The sequence below is a fragment of the Pseudophryne corroboree genome, chromosome 1 (genome assembly GCF_028390025.1).
Source record: "Pseudophryne corroboree isolate aPseCor3 chromosome 1, aPseCor3.hap2, whole genome shotgun sequence".
NCBI classification, from domain to species: Eukaryota; Metazoa; Chordata; class Amphibia; order Anura; family Myobatrachidae; genus Pseudophryne; species Pseudophryne corroboree.
This window is the reverse complement of record NC_086444.1, coordinates 972,911,515-972,938,153: the sequence shown is the minus strand read 5'-3', so window position 1 is coordinate 972,938,153 and position 26,639 is coordinate 972,911,515. Positions and strand designations below refer to the sequence as shown.

Sequence of the window (26,639 nt, the reverse complement as noted above, 5' to 3'; positions counted from 1 at the left end):
GGTGGACACCAAGAAGCCAGAAACTCGACCAGGCATAGGCAAAGCCACAGGACTTCAGGACAGGAACGCTTCACGGCAGGACACGGGATCAGACACAGGAATCGACACAGGGACTGACACAGGAATCGACACAGGAAGCAGCTAGACAGACACTGACAGACACTGCTAGACAGGAGCTCAGGAACTGGCAGGAACAAGCTCAGAACTCAAGCACTCTGGAAGACTGGAAACCTAGAAAACCTAGAAATATCACCAGCGTCTGTGAATTGCACTCAGCCAGCATATAACAGAGAGGCCTAATTAATTATGTCATGCAGCTGCCCTGTTGCATGACTCCAAACTGACAAGATGCAATTAGCAGCCAGGTGAGGCTGAACAAATGGGAACAAGCTGCAATTACACAGACTCACCACCGGCAGCAAACAAGAGTATTCTTAAACAGAGCAATGGGAAATCCTGGCCTGCAAGACAACTTATAAACATAAAATAGGAATGAACCACTACCTGTGGTTCATAACAGTATCCTCTCCTTAAGGGTGAGATCCGAGCACCCCATGACACCCACGGGGAACATAAACAGAAGTATAACATAAAATACATAACCAAAATGCAAAAATGGAAATGAGCCACAGCCGTGGCTCATAACAGCTTCGGCTAGGCGAGTGTCGGAATTAGCGGCTTTATCACATAAAAGCCCCTATCTGGTTTTCCATATGGATAGAGCGGAATTGCGGACCCGTCCTCAATTCCTGCCAAAAGTGGTTTCATCCTTTCATATGAACTATTGTGGTGCCTGTGGCTACGCGTGACTTGGAGGATCCCGAGTCCCTTGATGTGGTCAGGGCTTTGAAAATTTACGTGGCCAGATCGGCTACAGTCAGAAAAACAGAAGCACTGTTTGTCATGTATGCAACCAACAAGATTGGTGCCCCTGCTTCAAAGTAGACTATTGCTCGCTGGATCTGTAACACGATTCAGCAGGAGCATTCTACGGCGGGATTGCCGTTACCTAAATCGGTCAAGGCCCATTCCACTAGGAAGGTGGGCTCTTCTTGGGCGGCTGCCCGAGGTGTCTCGGCGTTACAGCTGTGCCGAGCTACTACTTGGTCGGGTTCAAACTCCTTTGCAAAGTTCTATAAGGTTGATACCCTGGCTGAGGAAGACCTCCTGTTTGCTCAATCGGTGCTGCAGAGTCATCCGCACTCGCCCGCCCGTTTGGGAGCTTTGGTATAATCCCCATGGTCCTTACGGAGTCCCTAGCATCCTCTAGGACGTAAGAGAAAATCAGATTTTAAACCTACCGGTAAATCTTTTTCTCGTAGTCCGTAGAGGATGCTGGGCTCCCGTCCCAAGTACGGACTACTTCTGCAAGACTTGTATATAGTTATTGCTTAAATAAGGGTTATGTTATAGTCTCATCGGTCTTGGACTGATGCTATGTCGTTTTCATACTGTTAACTGAATAGTATATCACAAGTTATACGGTGTGATTGGTGTGGCTGGTATGAATCTTGCCCTTGGATTAACAAAAAACCTTTCCTCGTACTGTCCCTCTGCTCTGGGCACAGTTTCTCTAACTGAGGTCTGGAGGAGGGGCATAGAGGGAGGAGCCAGTGCACACCCAGAGTCAAAGTCTTTCTTAAAGTGCCCATGTCTCCTGCGGAGCCCGTCTATCCCCATGGTCCTTACGGACTACGAGAAAAAGATTTACTGGTAGGTTTAAACTCTTATTTTTCCCAATTGTTGATTTAGTGTTCCAATTAGAAATTCCTGGCTGATAAATAGCGGTACATATATTGGAAATTTCCACTCATATTGCCTTATGCATCTTAAGTCATTTATATTGCTGTCACAGTTGGTAAGTCAATAAAAAGGGCTGTTTCCTTTAGCCAATTATTCAAATGACTGTGTAATTTGTGTCTTGTACACAGTATACCTGGATCTCCACGTGTTGATCCTCCTTATCCACTCTACTGGCTCCGTCAGTGTTTTACAGCATTGGTGGGAAATGGACGTGTGAGTGTTTTTCCGTGGTCCAGGTTCTCCTCCAGCAGGGAGACAGTCTGCCGTATGCAGTGGAAATCACCTCCGTGTAACCCCCTCGTATAACGCGTTTCTCCGCCTAGTCTCTCAGATACTTCTCTGAGGTATCTGAGGAAGCCGCCGAGAGACTAGGCGGAGAAACACGTTATACGAGGGGGTTACACGGAGGTGATTTCCACTGCATACGGCAGACTGTCTCCCTGCTGGAGGAGAACCTGGACCACGGAAAAACACTCTCACCTCCACTTCCCACCAATGCTGTAAAACACTGGCGGAGCCAGTAGAGTGGATGAGGAGGATCAACACGTGGAGATCCAGGTATACTGTGTACAAGACACAAATTACAGTCATTTGAATAATTAGCTAAAGGAAACAGCCCTTTATATTGACTTACCAACTGTGACAGCAATATAAATGACTTAAGATGCATAAGGCAATATGAGTGGAAATTTCCAATATATGTACCGCTATTTATCAGCCAGGAATTTCTAATTGGAACACTAAATCAATAATTGGGAAAATATAAAAGGTGCCGGCACCTCACTGAGAGATCATTGTGACTTTTTTTATTATTTTTCTTTTTTTGTAATATTTTTATGAGAGGAATATTCCTTTTTTATAGAATCATTTGAGATTATTGTGGATGGTCCATGGAAATTATGGTATCGGTTATAAAAATGATATAGGTAGTGTACAATGTATATCATGTGTTTTTACATTTGACTCTATCAGTGGTTAATTATGTATCCACTGTGGAAAAATAAAAATTCTTTATAATTCATGCTGCTTATTGTAAGTTTGATATATAGTTCACATTTCTGAAATCCCCAGCCGCGCTACCATTTGTTTTATTGTATTGTCTTGTTTCACTGTAGGAGGGTTCTGCAAATACCTCCTTTCGGAAGCAGCGGCAGGGTATTTAGAAAAGTGGAATTTACCCACATATAAAAGTAGGATAAGGATTTATTATTATCATCAGCAGGTCAGCGCAAAACCTTATATTTTGGTGTGTCGTTCTTAAGAACTACAACTCACTGACTCCTAGCTCCGCCTACGTCTTCCATTGATCCCTTGTCTCATGAGAAGGAACTATATCCAGCCTCCTCGTCTTCTTCATCCGCAGACAATTACTTCCTTGGGCAAATCTCAGTTGCCGGATCCTCAAACCCTGCCAAGCGTGACACTATTGCTCGGCGGATCAAACCTACCATTCAGCAGGCTTATTCTTGGAAGTCTCAGCCTCTGCCGTTGTCTGTTACGGCTCATTCTACACGCTCGGTGGATTCTTCCTGGGCGGCTGCCCGGGGAGTTTCCACTTTGCAGTTGTGCCGTGCTGCTACTTGGTCTGGCAGCAACACGTTTCTTAAGTTTTATAGGTTTGATACCTTGCAGTGATCGCAAAAACGCGCTATAGCGCGTATTTTACCCCAGAATTGATTGTGGGGACACACACAAAAAAAAAAACGCTGGGTCCCTCAGGACGCGCTGTGACCCGCAGCGCTGTCCTGTCCTGTGCTGTCAATCATTCCGGTATCCACAACAACGGAGGGAGGAACTTGGAAGAGGCAGAGACCATGAAGAGTATGATCTCCCGCCCACCCCTCATCCTCTGCTCCGCATGCTCCCCCCCCCCCCCCCCTAATATTGGGTGGAGACGCCCTCCCTCTGCAATTAGCGTGACTCAACCACTGGCACCCCACTGGACCACCGCCCGGCTGAGTCCGCTGCTGTATATACCTGAGGTGGGGGCAGTTCAGCCCCCGACTGATTGCTGCCGCCGCTCTCCCCGCTGATTCCCCTCTTCTTCCTCCTCACCCAGTCGGCCGCACCCTCTGCGTTTTCCGCTCCCCCCTGGCCGCATCCTCTGACTCCAGGCTGGCGGCGGTGTAGGCCTCGTGCCGATCCCCGGACTATATTCCCCGGCCTGACACCGCTGCTGCTGGCAGTGTCCATGGAGCAGCCCGGAGTGCTCTTTTTACAGGTACGTGGTGGGGGCCTGGTCCGTGGAGGGTGTTGTTATGGTGGTGCTCCCCAAAGGGGGTTCCAGGTCGCACTCTCTCCTGCCTCTCTGTCCCTACTCCCTGCTACCCCTGTCCCTGCTACCTCTGCCCCTACCCCCTGGTGCCTCTCTCTGTCCCTACTTCCTGCTACCTCTGTCCCTACTCCCTGGTGCTTCTCTCTGTCCCTGCTACCTCTGCCCCTATCGCCTGGTGGCTCTGTCTGTCCCTGCTACCTCTGTCCCTACTCCCTGCTACCTCTGTCCCTACCCCCTGGTGCCTCTCTCTGTTCCTACTCCCTGCTACCTCCGTCCCTACTCCCTGCTACCTCTGTCCCTACCCCCTGGTGCCTCTCTTTGTCCCTATTCCCTGCTGCCTCTGTCCCTACTCCTTGCTACCTCTGTACCTACCCCCTGGTGCCTATCTCTGTCCCTACTCCTTGCTACCTCTGTCCCTACCCCCTGGTGCCTCTCTCTGTCCCTACTGCCTGCTACCTCTGTCCCTACCCCCTGGTGCCTCTCTGTCCCTACTCCCTGCTACCTCTGTCTCTACTCCCTGGTGCCTCTCTCTGTCCCTACTCCCTGCTACCTCTGTCCCTACCCCCTGGTGCCTCTCTCTCCCTGCTACCTCTGTCCCTACCCCCTGGTGCCTCTCTCTGTCCCTGCTACCTCTGTCCCTACCCCCTGGTGCATCTCTCTATCCCTACTCCCTGCTAACTCTGTCCCTACTTCCTGGTGCCTCTCTCTGTCCCTACTCCCTGCTACCTCTGTCCCTACTCCCTGGTACCATATAAAACGTGTATAACATGCTCTATCTGGCACAATGTGTATAACGTGTTCTAACTGGCACGATGTGTGTAATGTGCTCTACCTGGTGCAATGTGTATAACGTGCTCTACCTGGTGCAATGTGTGTAACGTGCTCTACCTGGTGCAGTGTGTATAACGTGTTCTAACTGGCGCAATCTGTATAACGTGCTCTACCTGGTGGAATGTGTAACGTGCTCTACCTAGCGCAATGTGTGTAACGTGCTCTACCTGGTGCAATGTGTATAACGTGTTCTTACTGGCACAATCTGTGTAACGTGCTCTACCTGATGAATGTGTATAACGTGCTCTACCTGGTGCATTGTTTGTAACGTGCTCTACCTGGTGCAATGTTTGTAACGTGCTCTACTGTACCTGGTGCAATGTGCGTAACATGCTCTACCTGGTGCAGTTTTTATAGGGTGTTCTAACTGGCACAATCTGTATAACGTGCTCTACCTGGTGAATGTGTATAACGTGCTCTACCTTGTGCAGTGTTTGTAACGTGCTCTACCTGGTGCAGTGTGTGTAACGTGCTCTACCTGGTGCAATGTGCGTAACATGCTCCACCTGGTGCAGTTTGTATAAGGTGTACTAACTGGCACAATCTGTATAAAGTGCTCTACTTGGTACAATGTGTATAACGTGCTCTACCTGTGTGGTGTAATGTGAATTGGTACTGTTATGTGGCCATGCTCTTTCCCCATGAAGCCACGCCCCTAAGGCGCGCACTGTCCTTGATTTAAAGTATGGCAGGGGAAGCACCAATTTACTTTCTGCCAAAGGGCACTGTAATGTCTAGTTACAGCTCTGGGGCAGAGTGTCCTGTATGCTACACAGCCCAGCAGCATTGTCACCCCCTCCTCCCCCTCGCAACACTTTTGTAGTGTCCAAATCACGTCTGTTTTTATATTTGAATAATTAATAAGATTCATATGAACCTTCATTCCGATGGGAACCAGAAAAGGACAGATAGGACCCCAATTTTTAAAAGTGAGGGGTCCGTGGGACCCACTCTTTTTTGGGCTCAGCGCGATCACTGCCTTGGCGGTACCTGACTCTCAGTTTGGGCGTTCTGTTCTGCTGGATGGACAGCACCCTCCCACCTGGATTGGGAGCTCTGGGACGTCCCCACTGTATTCACCAGCTCCAGTATCCCCTATGGATGATTGAGAAAATGGGATTTTGGTACTCACCGGTAAATCCTTTTCTCTGACGTCCTAAGTGGATGCTGGGACTCCGTAAGGACCATGGGGAATAGCGGCTCCGCAGGAGACTGGGCACAACTAAAGAAAGCTTTAGGACTACCTGGTGTGCACTGGCTCCTCCCACTATGACCCTCCTCCAGACCTCAGTTAGAATCTTGTGCCCGGCTGAGCTGGATGCACACTAGGGGCTCTCCTGAGCTCCTAGAAAGAAAGTATATTTAGGTTTTTTATTTTACAGTGAGATCTGCTGGCAACAGACTCACTGCAGCGAGGGACTAAGGGGAGAAGAAGCGAACCTACCTAACAGGTGGTAGTTTGGGCTTCTTAGGCTACTGGACACCATTAGCTCCAGAGGGATCGACCGCAGGACCCGACCTTGGTGTTCGTTCCCGGAGCCGCGCCGCCGGCCCCCTTACAGAGCCAGAAGCAAGAAGTGTTCCGGAAAATCGGCGGCAGAAGACTTCTGTCTTCAACAAGGTAGCGCACAGCACTGCAGCTGTGCGCCATTGCTCCTCATGCACACCTCACACTCCGGTCACTGATGGGTGCAGGGCGCTGGGGGGGGGTGCCCTGAGGGCAATATAAGACACCTTGGCTGGCAAATCATCACAATATATAGTCCCAGGGCTATATATGTGATAAATTACCCCTGCCAGAATCCATAAAAAAGCGGGAGAAAAGTCCGCCGAAAAAGGGGCGGGGCTATCTCCCTCAGCACACTGGCGCCATTTTTTCTTCACAGTGCAGCTGGAAGACAGCTCCCCAGGCTCTCCCCTATAGTTTTCAGGCTCAAAGGGTTAAAAAGAGAGGGGGGGCACTAAATTTAGGCGCAATATATGTATACAAGCAGCTATTGGGGGAAAAATCACTCAGTTATAGTGTTAATCCCTGCATTACATAGCGCTCTGGTGTGTGCTGGCATACTCTCTCTCTGTCTCCCCAAAGGACTTTGTGGGGTCCTGTCCTCAGTCAGAGCATTCCCTGTGTGTGTGCGGTGTGTCGGTACGGCTGTGTCGACATGTTGGATGAGGAAGGTTACGTGGAGGCGGAGCAGAGGCCGATAAATGGGATGTCGCCCCCTGTGGGGCCGACACCAGAGTGGATGGATAGGTGGAAAGTATTAACCGACAATGTCAACTCCTTACATAAAAGGCTGGATGACGTAACAGCTGTGGGACAGCCGGCTTCTCAGCCCGCGCCTGCCCAGGCGTCTCAAAGGCCATCAGGGGCTCAAAAAACGCCCGTTACCTCAGATGGCAGACACAGATGTCGACACGGAGTCTGACTCCAGTGTCGACGAGGTTGAGATATATACACAATCCACTAGGAACATCCGTTACATGATCTCGGCAATGAAAAATGTGTTACACATTTCTGACATGAACCCAAGTACCACATAAAAGGGGTTTTATTTTTGGGGAGAAAAAGCAGCCAGTGTTTTGTTCCCCCATCAGATGAGTGAATGAAGTGTGTAAAGAAGCGTGGGTTCCCCCGATAAGAAACTGGTAATTTCTAAAAAGTTACTGATGGCGTACCCTTTCCCACCAGAGGATAGGTCACGTTGGGAGATATCCCCTAGGGTGGATAAGGCGCTCACACGTTTGTCAAAAAAGGTGGCACTGCCGTCTTAGGATACGGCAACCTTGAAGGAGCCTGCTGATAAAAAGCAGGAGGCTATCCTGAAGTCTGTATATACACACTCAGGTTCTATACTGAGACCTGCAATTGCCTCAGCATAAATAGTGCTGCTGCAGCGTGGTCTGATACCCTGTCAGATAATATTAATACCCTAGACAGGGATAATATTTTGCTAACATAGAGCATATTAAAGACGTCGTCTTATATATGAAGGATGCACAGAGGGATATTTGCCGGCTGGCATCCAGAATTAATGCAATGTCCATTCTGCCAGGAGGGTATTAGAAACCCGGCAGTGGACAGGTGATGCTGCCTTTAAAAGGCACATGGAGATTCTGCCTTATAAGGGTGAGGAATTGTTTGGGGATGGTCTCTGGGACCTCGTATCCACAGCAACAGCTGGGAAGAAATTTTTTTACCTCAGGTTTCCTCACAGCCTAAGAAAGTACCGTATTTTCAGGTACAGTCCTTTTGGCTTCAGAAAAGCAAGCGGGTCAAAGGCGCTTCCTTTCTGCACAGAGACAAGGGAAGAAGGAAAAAAGCTGCACCAGACAGCCAGTTCCCAGGATCAAAAATCTTCCCCCGCTTCCTCTGAGTCCACCGCATGACGCTGGGGCTCCACAGGTGGAGACAGGTGCGGTGGGGGCGCGTCTCGGGAACTTCAGGGACCAGTGGGCTTGCCCACAGGTGGATCCCTAGATTCTGCAAGTAGTATCACAGGGATACAGGCTGGAGTTCGAGGCAACTCCCCCTCGCCGTTACCTCACATCAGCCTTGCCTGCTGCCCTCGGAGAAAGGTAGTACTGGCGGCAATTCACAAGCTGTACTTCCAGCAGGTGAAATCAAGGTACCCCTCCTTCAACAAGGCCGGGGTTACTATTCCAAAATGTTGTGGTACCGAAACCAGACGGTTCGGTGAGACCCATTCTAAAATTGAAATCCTTGAACACTTATATACGAAGGTTCAAGTTCAAAATGGAATCGCTCAGGGCGATTATTGCAAGCCTGGAGAATTTCATGGTATCACTGGACATCAAGGATGCTTACCTGCATGTCCCTATTTACCCTCTTCACCAGGAGTACCTCAAAATTGTGGTACAGGATTGTCATTACCAATTCCAGACGTTGCCGTTGGTCTGTCCCTGGCACCGAGGTATTTACCAAGGTAATGGCCGAAATAATTATCCCGTACTTGGACGATCTCCTTATAAAGGCGAGGTCCAGGGAGCAGTTGTTCGGCGGAGTAGCACTATCTCGGGAAGTGCTACAACAGCACGGCTGGATTCTGAATATTCCAAAGTCGCAGCTGGTTCCTACGACGCGTCTGCTGTTCCTGGGTATGGTTCTGGACACAGAACAGGATAAAAAGGGTTTCTCCCGGAGGAGAAGTCCAAGGAGTTGTCGTCTCTAGACAGAGACATCCTAATACAAATACAGGTGTCGGTGCATCAATGCACGCGAGCCCTGGGAAAGATGGTAGCTTCTTACGAAGAAATTCCATTCGCCAGGTCCCATGCAAGGATCTTCCAGTGGGATCTGTTGGACAAGTGGTCCGGATCGCATCTTCAGATGCATCGGCGGATAACCCTGTCTCCAAGGGCCAGGGTGTCGCTGTTGTGGTGGCTGCAGAGTGCTCATCTTCTAGGGGGCCGCAGATTCGGCATACAGGACTGGGTCCTGGTGACCACGGATGCCAGCCTTCGAGGCTGGGGGGCAGTCACACAGGGAAGAAACTTCCAAGGCTATGGAAAAGTCAGGAGACTTCCCTACACATAAATATTCTGGAACTAAGGGCCATTTACAATGCCCTAGGTCAGGCTAGACCCCTGCTTCAACACCGGCCGGTGCTGATCCAGTCAGACAACATCACGGCGGTCGCTCATGTAAACCGACAGGGCGGCACAAGAAGCAGGATGGCGATGGCAGAAGCCACAAGGATTCTCCGATGGGCGGAAAATCATGTGTTAGCACTGTCAGCAGTGTTCATTCCCGGAGTGGACAACTGAGAAGCAGACTTTCTCAGAAGACACGACCTCCACCCGGGAGAGTGGGGACTTCATCCAGAAGTCTTCCAAATGATTGTACACCGTTGGGAAAGGCCACAGGTGGACATGATGGCGTCCCGCCTCAACAAAAAGCTACAAAGATATTGCGCCAGGTCAAGGGACCCTCAGGCGATAGCTGTGGACGCTCTGGTAACACCGTGGGGGTACCAGTCGGTGTATGTGTTCCCTTCTCTGCCTCTCTTACCCAGGGTAATGAGAATAATAAGAAGCAGAGGAGTAAGAAACTATACTCATTGTTCCGGGTTGGCCAAGAAGAGCTTGGTACCCAGAACTCCAAGAAATTATCTCAGAGGACCCATGGCCTCTGCCGCTCAGACAGGACCTGCTGCAGCAGGGGGCCTGTCTGTTCCAAGACGTACCGCGGCTGCGTTTGACGGCATGGCGGTTGAACGCCGGATCCTGAAAGAAAAGGGCATTCCGGAGGAAGTTATCCCTACGCTATTTAAAGCTAGGAAAGAAGTGAACACAAACCTTTATCACCGCATATGGCGGAAATATGTTGCGTACTGTGAGGCCAGGAAAGCCCCAAAGGAGGAATTTCAGCTAGGTCGATTGCTGCACTTCCTACAGTCAGAGGTGACTATGGGCCTAAAATTGGGTTCCATTAAGGTCCAGATTTCGACTCTATCGATTTTCTTCCAAAATAGAACTGGCTTCACTGCCTGAAGTTCAGACTTTTGTTAAGGGAGGGCTGCATAGTTAGCCCCCGTTTGTGCCTCAAGTGGCACCGTGGAATCTCAACGTGGTGTTGGATTTCCTGAAGTCGCATTGGGTTGAGCCACTTAAATCTGTGGAGCTACAGTACCTCACGTGGAAAGTGGTCATGCTGTGGGCCTTGGCGTCGGCCAGGCGTGTATCAGAATTGGCGGCTTTGTCATACAACAGCCCTTATCTGTATTTTATATGGATAAGGCGGAATTGAGGACTCGTTCCCAATTCCTTCCTAAGGTGGTATCAGTTTTTCATGTGAACCAACCTATTGTGGTGCCTGCGGCTACTTGGGACTTGGAGGATTCCAAGTTACTGGACGTAGTCGGGGCCCTGAAAAGTATATGTTTCCAGGACGGCTGGAGTCAGGAAAACTGACTCGCTATTTATCCTGTATGCACCCAACAAGCTGGGTGCTCCTGCTTCAAAGCAGACTATTGCTCGCTGGATCTGTAGCACGATTCAACTTGCACATTCTGCGGCTGGACTGCCGCACCCTAAATCTGTAAAAGCCCATTCCACGAGGAAAGTGGGCTCTTCTTGGGCGGCTGCCCGACGGGTCTCGGCTTTACAAATTTGCCGAGCTGTTACTTGGTCGGGTTCAAACATTTTTGCAAGAGTCTACAAGTTTGATACCCTGGCTGAGGAGGACCTAGAGTTTGCTCATTCGGTGCTGCAGAGTCATCCGCACTCTCCCGCCCGTTTGGGAGCTTTGGTATAATCCCCATGGTCCTTACGGAGTCCCAGCATCCACTTAGGACGTCAGAGAAAATAAGATTTTACTCACCGGTAAATCTATTTCTCGTAGTCCGTAGTGGATGCTGGGCGCCCATCCCAAGTGCGGATTGTCTGCAATACTTGTTTGTTTATAGTTATTGCCTAACTAAAGGGTTATTGTTGAGCCATCTGTTGAGAGGCTCAGTTATATTTCATACTGTTAACTGGGTATAGTATCACGAGTTATACGGTGTGATTGGTGTGGCTGGTATGAGTCTTACCCGGGATTCAAAATCCTTCCTTATTGTGTCAGCTCTTCCGGGCACAGTATCCTAACTGAGGTCTGGAGGAGGGTCATAGTGGGAGGAGCCAGTGCACACCAGGTAGTCCTAAAGCTTTCTTTAGTTGTGCCCAGTCTCCTGCGGAGCCGCTATTCCCCATGGTTCTTACGGAGTCCCAGTATCCACTACGGACTACGAGAAATAGATTTACCGGTGAGTAAAATCTTATTTTCTCGGAGTGCATAGGGGATACTGGACGCCCACCCGGTGCTGTTTACTACTGCAGACAGTTTGGTTTTGTGTTGCTTGTTTGCATCTGCTGTTCAGTCATTCTGTTACTAGTTTTCCAGTCTTGTACGTTCTCTTCGGTCAAAGTCTTTCTGAACTGGGTCCCATTTTTAATGCTTTCTAACATTAACTATCCAAAGTTATTAGGCTTTGATTTGATTTATTTTGTATATTTCAATAAAACCAATTTTTTTATTGAGAGATCTCAATAGGACTGAATGCCTTAAATTGAATTAAATCATGAGGTGTTTCTCTGTGTATTGCTTCTTTAATTTGTTGGAGTTGTTTACCCTTTAAGATCTAGAATGTTAGTTGTGGTTAGGGGATGAGTTTGTGGAGTCTTAGATGATGCTATGCAGATTTAGTACCTCTCTGATCTGATTTACCCTCCCTATTTCTCTGTTGTGTTTGTGTGACTTTACTACATAGGTTCAACTCACTTAAACGAAGACCACAAAAAACAAGAATGTGCCATAATACCAGTGAGATTCCCTTATAATAGGCTTTCTCTGACGTCCTAGTGGATGCTGGGAACTCCGTAAGGACCATGGGGAATAGCGGGCTCCGAAGGAGGCTGGGCACTCTAGAAAGATTTATGACTACCTGGTGTGCACTGGCTCCTCCCACCATGACCCTCCTCCAAACCTCAGTTAGTTAGATTTTGTGCCCGGCCGAGGTTGGATGCACACTAGGGGCTCTCCTGAGCCCTTAGAAAGAAAGTATAGATTTAGGTTTTTTATTTTCAGTGAGACCTGCTGGCAACAGGCTCACTGCAGCGAGGGACTAAGGGGAGAAGAAGCGAACTCGCCTGCTTGCAGCCGGATTGGGCTTCTTAGGCTACTGGACACCATTAGCTCCAGAGGGATCGACCGCAGGCCCAGTCCTTGGTGTTCGGTCCCGGAGCCGCGCCGCCGTCCCCCTTACAGAGCCAGAAGCAAGAAGAGGTCCGGAAAATCGGCGGCAGGAGACATCAGTCTTCACCAAGGTAGCGCACTACACTGCAGCTGTGCGCCATTGCTCCTCACACACACTTCACACTCCGGTCACTGAGGGTGCAGGGCGCTGGGGGGGGGGGCGCCCTGAGAAGCAATTATGACACCTTGGCTGGCAAAAATACCACAATATATAGCCCCAGAGGCTATATATGTGGAAAATACCCCTGCCAGAATCCAGAAAAAAGCGGGAGAATAGGCCGCGGAAAAGGGGCGGAGCTATCTCCTGCAGCACACTGGCGCCATTTCTCCTTCACAGATCCGCTGGAAGGAAGCTCCCTGGCTCTCCCCTGCAGTCTACACTACAGAAAAGGGTAAAAAAAGAGAGGGGGGGCATTAAATTTAGGCGCTGTATAAATTATATAGAAAAAGCAGCTATAGTTAGTCCCTGCATTATATAGCGCTCTGGTGTGTGCTGGCATACTCTCACTCTGTCCCCCCAAAGGGCTTTTGTGGGTCCTGTCCTCTGTTGGAGCATTCCTTGTGTGTGTGTGGTGTGTTGGTACGGCTGTGTCGACATGTTTGATGAGGATAATGATGTGGAGACGGAGCAGATGCCTTTAGAAGGGATGTCACCCCCTGCGGGGCAGACACCTGAGTGGTTGAGCTTATGGAAAGAAATGAGTGCACGTATAGACTTCTTACATAAGAAATTTGACGACATGCCAAATGTGGGACAGCCGACTTCTCAGCTCGTGCCTGTCCAGGCGTCGCACAGGTCATCAGGGGCTCTAAAACGCCCGCTACCTCAGACCGCAGACCCAGATGTCGACACTGATACTGACACCAGTGTCGACGACGATGAGTCTAACCTGATGCCCACTAAGGCCATTCACTGCATGATTGAGGCAATGAAAGAGGTGTTACACATTTCTGATATAAATACAGGTACCACAAAAAAGGGTATTATGTTTGGGGAGAAAAAACTACCCGTAGTTTTTCCCCCATCAGATGAATTAAATGAAGTGTGTGAAGAAGCGTGGGCTTTCCCTGATAAAAAATTGGTAATTCCTAAGAAGGTACTAATGGCGTTCCCTTTCCCGCCAGAGGATAGGTCACGTTGGGAAACACCTCCTAGGGTGGATAAAGCGCTCACACGTTTGTCTAAAAAGGTGGCACTACCGTCTCCGGATACGGCCGCCCTCAAGGAACCTGCTGATAGAAAGCAGGAGGCGATCCTGAAGTCTGTATATACACACTCAGGCATTATACTTAGGCCAGCTATTGCGTCAGCTTGGATGTGCAGTGCTGCCGCTGCGTGGTCAGATAAACTGTCAGAAAATATTGACACATTAGACAGAGACACGATCCTGTTAACCATAGACCATATAAAAGACTCAGTCTTATATATGAGAGATGCACAGAGGGAAATCTGCCGACTGGCATCTAAAGTTAGTGCATTGTCCATTTCTGCTAGGAGAGGCTTATGGACTCGCCAGTGGACAGGAGATGCAGATTCTAAAAGGCACATGGAAGTGTTGCCATATAAGGGTGAGGAATTATTTGGGGATGGTCTCTCGGACCTAGTTTCCACAGCAACGTCTGGGAAGTCAGCATTTTTACCCCATGTCCCCTCACAGCCTAAGAAGGCGCCGTTTTATCAGGTTCAGTCCTTTCGGACCCAGAAAAACAGGCGTGGAAAAGGCGGGTCTTTTCTATCCAGAGGCAGAGGTAGGGGAAAAAGGCTGCAACAAACAGCAGGTTCCCAGGAGCAAAAGTCCTCCCCCGCTTCTTCTGCCAAGTCCGCCGCATGACGGTGGGGCTCCACAGGCGGAGCCTGGTACGGTGGGGGGCCGCCTCAAGAATTTCAGCGATCAGTGGGCTCGCTCACAGGTGGATCCCTGGATCCTTCAAATAGTATCTCAGGGGTACAAACTGGAATTCGAGGCGTCTCCACCCCACCGGTTCCTAAAATCTGCCTTGCCGATTGCTCCCTCAGACAGGGAAGCGGTGCTAGCGGCAATTCACAAGCTGTATTCCCAGCAGGTGATAATCAAGGTACCCCTACTTCAACAAGGCCGGGGTTACTATTCCACACTATTTGTGGTACCAAAACCGGACGGTTCAGTGAGACCCATTTTAAATTTGAAATCCTTGAACACATACATAAAAAAATTCAAGTTCAAGATGGAATCGCTCAGGGCGGTTATTGCGAGCCTGGAAGAGGGGGATTACATGGTATCCCTGGACATCAAGGATGCTTACTTGCATGTCCCCATTTACCATCCTCACCAGGAGTACCTCAGATTTGTGGTACAGGATTGCCATTACCAATTCCAGACGCTGCCGTTTGGACTGTCCACGGCACCGAGGGTATTTACCAAGGTTATGGCGGAAATGATGATACTCCTTCGAAAAAAGGGAGTTTTAATTATCCCGTACTTGGACGATCTCCTAATAAAAGCGAGGTCCAAGGAACAGTTGTTGGTGGGAGTAGCACTATCTCAGGAGGTGCTGCACCAGCACGGCTGGATTCTGAATATCCCAAAGTCACAGCTGGTTCCGACGACACGGCTACTGTTCCTGGGTATGATTCTGGATACAGTCCAGAAAAAAGTGTTTCTCCCGGAGGAGAAAGCCAGGGAGTTGTCATCTCTAGTCAGAGACCTCCTGAAGCCAAAACAGGTATCAGTGCATCGCTGCACGCGGGTCCTGGGAAAGATGGTGGCTTCTTACGAAGCAATTCCCTTCGGCAGGTTCCATGCCAGAATCTTTCAGTGGGACCTGTTGGACCAGTGGTCCGGATCGCATCTTCAGATGCATCGCTTAATAACCCTGTCTCCAAGAACCAGGGTGTCTCTACTGTGGTGGCTGCAGAGTGCCCATCTTCTAGAGGGCCGCAGGTTCGGCATACAGGACTGGGTCCTGGTGACCACGGATGCCAGCCTTCGAGGCTGGGGGGCAGTCACACAGGGAAGAAACTTCCAAGGACTATGGTCGAGTCAGGAGACTTCCCTTCACATAAATATTCTGGAACTAAGGGCCATCTACAATGCCCTAAGTCAAGCAAAATCCCTGCTCCTACACCAGCCGGTGCTGATCCAGTCAGACAACATCACGGCAGTCGCCCATGTAAATCGACAGGGCGGCACAAGAAGCAGGATGGCGATGGCAGAAGCCACAAGAATCCTCCGATGGGCGGAGAATCATGTACTAGCACTGTCAGCAGTGTTCATTCCGGGAGTGGACAACTGGGAAGCAGACTTCCTCAGCAGACACGACCTCCACACGGGAGAGTGGGGACTTCATCCAGAAGTCTTCCAGATGCTGGTAAACCGTTGGGAAAAACCACAGGTGGTCATGATGGCGTCCCGCCTCAACAAAAAGTTAAAAAGATATTGCGCCAGGTCAAGGGACCCTCAGGCGGTAGCTGTGGACGCTCTAGTGACACCGTGGGTGTACCAGTCGGTTTATGTGTTCCCTCCTCTGCCTCTCATACCAAAGGTATTGAGAATAATACGAAAGCGAGGAGTAAACACAATTCTCGTGGTTCCGGATTGGCCAAGACGAGCGTGGTACCCGGAACTTCAAGAGATGCTCTCAGAGGACCCGTGGCCTCTACCGCTCAGACAGGACCTGCTACAGCAGGGGCCCTGTCTGTTCCAAGACTTACCGCGGCTGCGTTTGACGGCATGGCGGTTGAACACTGGATCCTAAAGGAAAAGGGTATTCCGGAAGAAGTCATTCCTACGCTTATTAAGGCCAGGAAAGATGTTACGGCAAAGCATTATCACCGCATATGGTGGAAATATGTTGCATGGTGCGAGGCCAAAAAGGCCCCAACAGAGGAATTTCAACTAGGTCGATTTCTGCATTTCCTGCAAGCAGGAGTGAATATGGGCCTAAAACTAGGCTCCATTAAAGTACAGATCTCGGCTCTGTTGATTTTCTTTCAAAAAGAACTAGCTTCAGTACCTGAAGTTCAGACATTTGTGAAAGGAGTGCTGCATATTCAGCCCCCGTTTGTGCCTCCTGTGGCACCTTGGGATCTCAACGTGGTGTTGAGTTTCTTAAAATCACATTGGTTTGAGCCACTAAAAACCGTGGATCTGAAATATCTCACGTGGTCATGTTATTGGCCTTGGCTTCAGCCAGGCGAGTGTCAGAATTGGCGGCTTTATCTTGTAAAAGCCCTTATCTGATTTTCCATATGGATAGGGCAGAATTGAGGACTCGTCCCCAGTTTCTCCCTAAGGTGGTGTCAGCGTTTCACCTGAACCAGCCTATTGTGGTGCCTGCGGCTACTAGGGATTTGGAGGACTCCAAGTTGCTAGACGTTGTCAGGGCCCTGAAAATATATGTTTCCAGGACGGCTGGAGTCAGAAAATCTGACTCGCTGTTTATCCTGTATGCACCCAACAAGCTGGGTGCTCCTGCTTCTAAGCAGTCTATTGCGCGCTGGATTTGTAGTACAATTCAGCTTGCACATTCTGTGGCAGGACTGCCACAGCCAAAATCTGTAAATGCCCATTCCACAAGGAAGGTGGGCTCATCTTGGGCGGCTGCCCGAGGGGTCTCGGCTTTACAACTTTGCCGAGCAGCTACTTGGTCAGGGGCAAACACGTTTGCAAAATTCTACAAATTTGATACCCTGGCTGAGGAGGACCTGGAGTTCTCTCATTCGGTGCTGCAGAGTCATCCGCACTCTCCCGCCCGTTTGGGAGCTTTGGTATAATCCCCATGGTCCTTACGGAGTTCCCAGCATCCACTAGGACGTCAGAGAAAATAAGAATTTACTCACCGGTAATTCTATTTCTCGTAGTCCGTAGTGGATGCTGGGCGCCCATCCCAAGTGCGGATTGTCTGCAATACTTGTAAATAGTTATTGTTAACTAAAGGGTTATTGTTGAGCCATCTGTTGAGAGGCTCAGTTGTTTTCATACTGTCAAACTGGATATAGTATCACGAGTTGTACGGTGTGATTGGTGTGGCTGGTAAGAGTCTTACCCGGGATTCTAAATCCTTCCTTATTATGTCAGCTCGTCCGGGCACAGTGTCCTAACTGAGGCTTGGAGGAGGGTCATGGTGGGAGGAGCCAGTGCACACCAGGTAGTCATAAATCTTTCTAGAGTGCCCAGCCTCCTTTGGAGCCCGCTATTCCCCATGGTCCTTACGGAGTTCCCAGCATCCACTACGGACTACGAGAAATAGAATTACCGGTGAGTAAATTCTTATTTTTTTAAGTAGTCACAGCGCCATGCCTGTAGTCACAGATTAATAGTGTTTTTAAAAAATAATTAAAACATTTGGTTTAAACCAGCCAACCCTTCCCCTAAGAGGTTTTTTGCATTTGTCCTTTATTAGCTTTATTTACTATTTAATTTAATTTATAATGTTTTTTTTCTTTTATAGATGATTGCAGACATGAGTGATGAATATTCAGAAATTAGTAATGGATGTAGCAAAGCTAGAATTGGAACTCAGAAAGAAGCTGCTTTGCTTGCTTTGATGGAAGCAACTGGGTACAACATGGTTCAAGAAAATGGACAACGCAAATTTGGTGGTCCGCCTCCAGGTAACATTATTGACAGAAGCATAACATAATTTTATGAAGTTCTTAAAATGCCTATGGATAGTAATAGAATATGGAAAGAAAAGGGGAGTATTCCTGCACAACCAGTTGTTAAAATTAACTCAGTGGTATCTCACTAAGTACTTAGAACCAGCAATAAAGGAAATCGTTAGTATAGATAATCGTGGTTTAATCAATCTGCTGGTGGTGCTCCCCGAGGTAAATGACAAGTAAATCACAAAAACAAGTTGTTCCTTGAAAGAGATCAGGGAACAAAGAAGTAAACCTCTTTGTGGGGGCACTCTTATAGTTGTAAATATAATAATTATTAAAACATAACTTTTATTTGTTTTCAAGTAAGATATAGTGTTTGTCTTTTCTTTAACAGGGTTTTTAATGTAATTTTTTGGATATTTTTATGTATTTTTTAAAATTTTTAACAAATGATGAAGAAAAAATATATATACATATATATAAATAAATTCAAAAAGCAAAAAGGTGAGTATATTAATTCCCATATAGTTGAGGTTTTTTATTTAGATAATTCAAACCTCTATATGTGGGTTTTACCCATGGGTGAAAATATTGTAAACTGTGTAACAAATAGATAATGCACAGCAAAATAATAAATAAAAGAAGAAAAAATTAAATTTAATAAATGGTCAAAGTAATCTTATGACCACAATGGCACTGTAATAATTAAGACGGAGCTGTTTGCCTACAGCATATTTCCCAAGGTATCAGCTGGAAAGGTTATAACATTTGAAATAGTGGAAGAGCCAAGTATGCCCGTTACAATTAGTAACAAATTATCAGTCACATCATAATCTCCAGAGTATTCAATAAATATAATTATACGGGCATTGAACAGATAGTATGTTTGTTTCCTATTAGGAGGAAAGAAGAGGAAAAGCCGGAAAGAGCAGTTCTGTATAAATAACAGAACTTATATCAAGACACAATGTATCAGGACTATTTCTTCTGTAATCTAAAAATATTATTGGTTCATCTGGAGCATATCATTTGCTATAAAAACAATTATGATACCTGAATGAGCTCAGTTCCCCTGTATACGAAGGGTATATTGTATAAATGTGTCATATGTAACTTGGTGGTCTGGTTCCTTGAGAAAGTGACACAATGATAACAGATTCAAACATTTACATTGAGCTCAGTCCTCCTGTGAGTAAGTTAACCTGAAGTGCTGACTTGGTGCAAAATGGCTCAGATTTCTCATATGCTTAACCAATGATACTTTGATGCAATATCAGTTATTGGGTTAGATTAACACATTAATAATAAACAAGAAACCTTGTGGATAGTAAAGTAACCCGTCCCGTGTGTCTGGCTAACTTCTGCTGCCTTCCCATGTGCGTGCTAGCACACAGTGAATGGGAGGTGAGAGAGTTAATCAGGCGGCGGCGGGCTGAAGGAAGAAAGAGTGATTCTGCTGTCGTCCGCTGCGGCACACCTCAGCCCTGTTAACAGGATGTCATTGCAGGGTTTGACAGGTGATGCCGTGCAGGCGATGAGAGCACACTGAATACCTAGCGGGGAGAGAGTGTCCCCGTGTGTAGCAGCCTCGGCAAGCGTCTCCGTCAGCGCCAATGGTCCGGTCCCAGTGACGTATGGCGGGATTTCCGGAAACAGCGTCACATGACGCTCAGGAACAGATACTGAACGTACGTTTCACCCTCAGCAGGGGCTTGATCACCATCCGCCTATCTGATGTTCCCCTTCATGGGGATTATATATGGTCAGCCTGATCATCATTGGTTAGAATTAAATGGCAGAAAAACTGTTCAGTATGAAATTGATTAAGTAAATGAGGTGAAGTCAAATCGCTATGTCTGAAAGCGCAGTTGGTAAACTGATTAATAGCCAGTGTCAGTAATCAAGTGTATATTAGTTATCAGAGAATAATTAGAGAGGGAGGAGAAATGGAAAATAGAACAAGGGACAAAATGAAAGATATAAATATGAATAATAAGGGTCCTAATAAATTTATAAATGAGTAAAATAATATAATTTTAAAGAGTGTGAGATACGAACTTGTGACCCTGCACTAATAATTTGGCTGTGGGCGAGACACTATACCGCGTGGCTACAGAGCTATCTTCTTGTAGTCATATCACCAGTTATACAAATGGAAATATAATATGACAAAGAGAGTCATAAATTAAAAGGGATAGAAAATATATGTATACATCTCTGTATGTTAGGCATTTCATGCAGAGAGGGAACAGATTAGGGATAAACAAAATTTATTAATTAAATGTGGATTGGACTAAAGACTTAACCATATTGCCACGGATTTTAAAATTCTCAAGATTCGAACCTATGACCTAGCGGTAGTAATTTAGACTATAGGCGAGAGGCTATACCACATGGCTACGGACCTACTTTTGTATAGTTAAATAATGGGTAGTACAGATATATGAAAAAATGGATATAATATGTTCGAAAAGGGACAAGTAAAAATGAATATAGACTGAATATAAACATATAATAAAAGAGTAAATATGAAAATATGCCTAGAGTATTGAGAATTAATTAAGGTTTCTAGTGAGGAATGAAATAAGAATAAAATATAATAAGATTGGAAAAGCAATTATCTGTTGATAGGCGGGTATCGTGCCACGCGGACTGCCACAAGTCTCAAGCTTGTGACCTCGCAGTGATAGTCTAGACTGTAAGCGAGGAAATAGGCTTCATGACTAAATGGTCATCTCTGTATTATTTAATTATGGAGATAGAGATTATAATGTTAATTGTTGCCCGTATGGCCATTTATGTTTGTGTTCAATGTTCAAGATAAACTTATATTTTAATACAGCATGTACAAATTAAGGACTGAAAGGAAAAAAAGTATAGAAAAAGGAAGAAAAAGAGAGAGAGAGAAGGGAAGATCAGGGAGATTGTTTTATTCTCATAAAAATGGATGAGAGTGTTAAGCATAATTTGGATTAGGACAGAAGAGTACAAGGGAGGATTGTTTGGAAAAGAGAGTCATGGTTATGTGTTCAGGAATGCACCGTAATTAATGTTCTCATTAAGGCCCATTGGGGATATGGAGCCCAACCTAAAGATCCACTGGCTTTCCCGTCTAAGAAGCTCCTTTTGAAGATCACCGCCTCTTATCCCCAAATTGATTTTTTCAAGTCCAAAGACTCGTAGGTCCTCTGAGGACTTTCCATGTGTCTTATAGAAATGCCTAGCCACTGTCGTTAATGGTTTGAATTTATTGATGTCCGTTTCTGCATTTCGTATCGTCCCGATGTGTTCCAGGATGCGTTGTTTAAGCATCCTGGATGTCATCCCGACATAGTAGATGTTACACGTGCATGTAATGCAGTAGATAACATTTTTTGTCCTACAATTAAAGAAATCTGTGATGATATGTTCTGAACCGTATTTGTCCTGTATGGTAGTTTGTAAATGGATGTATTTACAGATTTTGCATGATCCACATGGAAAACTACCCCGAACTGAGGGTTGTCTGGGATGTTTCTCTTCAAAGTGGCTCTTCACCAATCTATCTTTGAGATTCGGTGATCTCCTCCAACTCATGGAGACTTGCTCTTTTAGGACCTTTTCCAAATCATTATCTAGGAGTAGAATGGGCCAGTGTTTCTGAATGATTTGTTTGATTTCTTGCCACTCTGTACAGAAGTTGCCAACAAATCTAAATTCCTTATCTCCCTTCTGTTGTTTCTTTTCTCTGAAAATCAGACTCTCTCTATCCGTACGCTCCACTTCTCTTCTGGCTTTCTTGATTAGTCTGTGACTATATCCCCTCTCTTTGGGGTATATGCAATAGCGGGCGAATCGGCAAAAATGGCGAATTCCGGGCCGTTTTCGCCTCCAAAAATCAATTCGCCTATGCAGTGCAGTCATTTTTCGCAAAAAAACGGCCCGTCAAAATTCGCCTTTTCTCAATTCGCCTTTTTCCGAATTCGCCTTTTCTGCAATGGTACAGATGCTGCAATTCGCCTCCAGCATATTCAATTCAAGTTTGGAAATTCGCCTGCAGTGCTTTTAGACAGCAAATTCGCGATTTTCCATCCGCCACACTTTGGAGGGTGAAAACAAATAAAAAAATTTTAAACATGTTTTTTTTTGTGTTTTTTTTTGGGGGAATAGCAGATCTATTTATATTAGAAGGGATTAGGTTTTTTTTTTTTTTTTTTTGGGGAGGCACAAATATTATTTATATATTTTTTAAAATATTTTTTTTTTTTTTTTTTTTTTTAATTGCTGGAACGGTAAAATCAGGAAAAAAAATGGCGTGGGGTCCCCCCTCCAAAGCATAACCAGCCTCGGGCTCATTGAGCTGGTCCTGGTTCTAAAAATGCGGGGAAAAAAATGACAGGGGATCCCCCGTATTTTTAAAACCAGCACCGGGCTCTGCGCCTGGTGCTGGTGCCAAAAATACGGGGGACAAAACGAGTAGGGGTCCCCCGTATTTTTAACACCAGCATCGGGCTCCACTAGCTGGACAGATAATGCCACAGCCGGGGGTCACTTTTATGCCGTGCCCTGCGGCCGTGGCATCAAATATCCAACTAGTCACCCCTGGCCGGGGTACCCTGGGGGAGTGGGGACCCCTTCAATCAAGGGGTCCCCCCCCCCCCCAGCCACCCAAGGGCCAGGGGTGAAGCCCGAGGCTGTCCCCCCCCCATCCAATGGGCTGCGGATGGGGGGGCTGATAGCCTTTGTGATAAAAAAAAGATATTGTTTTTTCCATTAGTACTACAAGTCCCAGCAAGCCTCCCCCGCAAGCTGGTACTTGGAGAACCACAAGTACCAGCATGCGGGAGAAAAACGGGCCCGCTGGTACCTGTAGTACTACTGGAAAAAAAATACCCAAATAAAAACAGGACACAGACACCGTCGACAGTAAAACTTTATTACACACTGCCGACACACACATACTTACCTATGTTCACACGCCGACATCGGTCCTCTTCTCCATGTAGAATCCCAGGGTACCTGAAAAGCAAAGTTCAATATACTCACCTTAACCAGGTTCCAGAGATAAATCCACGTACTTGGCAAAAAAATAAAACGCATTTACCCGCTCCATAACGGACTGAAAGGTGTCCCATGCTGACACATGGGACACCTTTCCACGATTAAGATCTGTCAGTGACAGTTGTCACTGACAGGTCTCTAAGCCAATCAGGGAAGCGCAACTTGCGCTCACCTGATTGGCTGCTCGCTGTGACAGCCATCGCACAGCTCCCTCCATTACTTTCAATGGTGGGAACTTAGCGGCTAGCGGTGAGGTCACCCGCCGGTCAGCGGCTGACCGGCGGGTGACCCCACCGCTAGCCGCTAAGTTCCCACCATTGAAAGTAATGGAGCGGCTTTGCGAGGCGCTGTCAGAGTACAGACGGCGTCCAGCCAATCAGGTGAGCGCCACGGCAATAGCGCTTCCTGATTGGCTGAAGGGGCATCAGTGACAAGAGTCACGTGATGTCCCGGCATTCGGGAGAAAGGAGTGTAATGTGAAAACATTACACTCCTTTCTAGTCCGGTATGGCTCGCTGATCGTTTTTTTTTTTTTACAAAGTACGTGGATTTACCTCTGGACCTGGACCTCTGGACGGACGCTGGAAGGTGAGTATAATTTTTTGACAGGTACCCTCGGATCGTCGGAGATCGTTGCAGTCGGCGTGTGAACATAGGTAAGTATGTGTGTGTCGGCAGTGTGTAATAAAGTTTTACTGTCGACGGTGTCTGTGTCCTGTTTTTAGTTGGGTATTTTTTTTCCAGTAGTACTACAGGTACCAGCGGGCCCGTTTTTCTCCCGCATGCTGGTACTTGTGGTTCTCCAAGTACCAGCTTGCGGGGGAGGCTTGCTGGGACTTGTAGTACTAATGGAAAAAACAATATCTTTTTTTTTTACACAAAGGCTATCAGCCCTCCCATCCGCAGCCCATTGGATGGGGGGGGGACAGCCTCGGGCTTCACCCCTGGCCCTTGGGTGGCTGGGGGGGGGGGGACCCCTTGATTGAAGGGGTCCCCACTCCCCCAGGGTACCCCGGCCAGGGGTGACTAGTTGGATATTTGATGCCACGGCCGCAGGGCACGGCATAAAAGTGACCCCCGGCTGTGGCATTATCTGTCCAGCTAGTGGAGCCCGATGCTGGTGTTAAAAATACGGGGGACCCCTACTCGTTTTGTCCCCCGTATTTTTGGCACCAGCATCAGGCGTAGAGCCCGGTGCTGGTTTTAAAAATACGGGGGATCCCCTGTCAATTTTTTCCCCGTATTTTTAGAACCAGGACCAGCTCAATGAGCCCGAGGCTGGTTATGCTTTGGAGGGGGGACCCCACGCCATTTTTTTCCCTGATTTTACCGTTCCAGCCATTGGGCAGGAAGGCGAATTCAGTACGCCCACTGCTCGCCGATTGGCCGGAATCCGCCTGCGGGAGGGGCGAATCAGTTTTACATTGAATATAGTGAAACCAGGGTCCCGGCGACAGGGCTGCGGCTGGCGATAGCGGGCGAATCATACAGAGGCGGATCTAATGCCGCGATTCGCCCGCTATTGCATATACCCCTTTGAGTCTGCTGGTTAACTCAATGCTTTGTTTCTGAAAGTTGCATTGGTCCGAGCAGTTTCTTTTAAGCCTCAAGAATTCACCCTTGGGGATATTCTTCACAGTCGGAGGAAAATAGGAGCTGGATTGATGAAGTAATGAGTTAGTGGCTGTTGGTTTCCGAAAGAGTTCTGTGGCAAGATAACCTTCACTGATACGGTATATAGATAAATCCAGAAAGGAGACTCTGTCTTTATTAATGACATATGTGAATTTCAAATTCAGATCGTTTGCGTGCAGATCCTGGACGAAGTCCTCAAATGTTTTCTCGTCTCCATCCCAGATGACCAGGATGTCATCTATATACCGCAACCACATCAAAACTCTTCTGGTATGATGGTCATTATAGTCAGAAAAAACTTTCTCACGTTCCCACCAACCAAGAAATAAGTTTGCGTACGTGGGGGCACAAGCTGCCCCCATAGCCGTGCCCCTCGTTTGTACGTAAAATCTATTGTTAAATGTGAAGTAATTGTTATTTAAGACGAAATGTAGGAGGTCCAAAAGAAATTGATGAAAGTCACTTGTACCCTCTATGTCCAAGAAGTATTTGATGGCATGAATTCCTTTCTGATGGTCAATCGATGTGTATAGTGATTCCACATCCATGCTTATCAGAAGTTGGTTGTCCTCCAACTGTACATCATGGATCTTTTTCGAGACGTCAGTAGTGTCTTGTACGTGGGAAGGTAAGGCAGCCACAAGATGTCTAAGGTGAATATCAATAAACGTACTGGCTTGCTCCAGAAGGCCTCCAATGCCGGAGACAATTGGCCTACCAGGAGGGTGGGTAAGGCTCTTGTGCATCTTTGGGAGAAGATAGAACGTCGGTACCCTAGGGTTAATTACTCTTAGGTATTCGAGTTCAGTTTTTGTAATTGTACCTTCCCTAAATGCTTTCTCAATTAGTCTAATATACAGAGTTAGGATGTTGTCTGTTGGGTTAAAGATGGATCTTCTATAGCAGTCTGTGTCATTTAGTTGTCTCATAGCTTCTTTAATATAAAGATGTTTTCCCCAAATCACAACATTGCCACCTTTGTCAGATGGTTTGACCACCACGTCTTCCCATGACTCAATTTCAGCGATGGCCATCCTTTCTCTGTATTTCAGATTGCGCTGGGACGGTCTCTTTCGTCTCTGATGTAAAACATCAAGGTCTTGGGAGACAAGGCGCATAAAGACCTTTACTTCTGGGCAAATGTTATCCTGCGGGAAGAAATTGCTTTTTTTCTTGCATATTGATCTATTAGTTGATGTGTCTTCCTGTGTTTCCACATGATGTATTTCAACATCATCCTGAAGTTCCTCCAACATAATAATCGCCCTCCTATCATCATCCGATGTGAGGTCTTGTTGGGTGATACTGTCTAGTTCTTGGTATCCTCCTGTATTAGAGGCATCAGCTCTATTTTTGTTGGCAAATAATTTTTTAAGAAGCAATTTTCTCCCAAAGAGATTTACTTCATCAATCCAGCTCCCATTTTCCTCCGACTGTGAAGAATATCCCCAAGGGTGAATTCTTGAGGCTTAAAAGAAACTGCTCGGACCAATGCAACTTTCAGAAACAAAGCATTGAGTTAACCAGCAGACTCAAAGAGAGGGGATATAGTCACAGACTAATCAAGAAAGCCAGAAGAGAAGTGGAGCGTACGGATAGAGAGAGTCTGATTTTCAGAGAAAAGAAACAACAGAAGGGAGATAAGGAATTTAGATTTGTTGGCAACTTCTGTACAGAGTGGCAAGAAATCAAACAAATCATTCAGAAACACTGGC

At 47.1% G+C, this 26,639-nt stretch overlaps 1 protein-coding gene across 4 annotated transcripts in view; it reads left to right on the top strand.

Moving 5' to 3' along the window:
* Positions 1-26,639, top strand: part of RBM46 (RNA binding motif protein 46) — a 329,232-nt gene that overhangs the window by 107,020 nt on the left and 195,573 nt on the right. For all 4 annotated transcript variants that reach the window (XM_063920507.1, XM_063920504.1, XM_063920505.1 and 1 more), the window contains exon 3: positions 18,096-18,258. In XM_063920507.1, the coding sequence (XP_063776577.1) occupies positions 18,096-18,258 (163 nt within the window). The remainder of the gene's footprint in view (positions 1-18,095; positions 18,259-26,639) is intronic.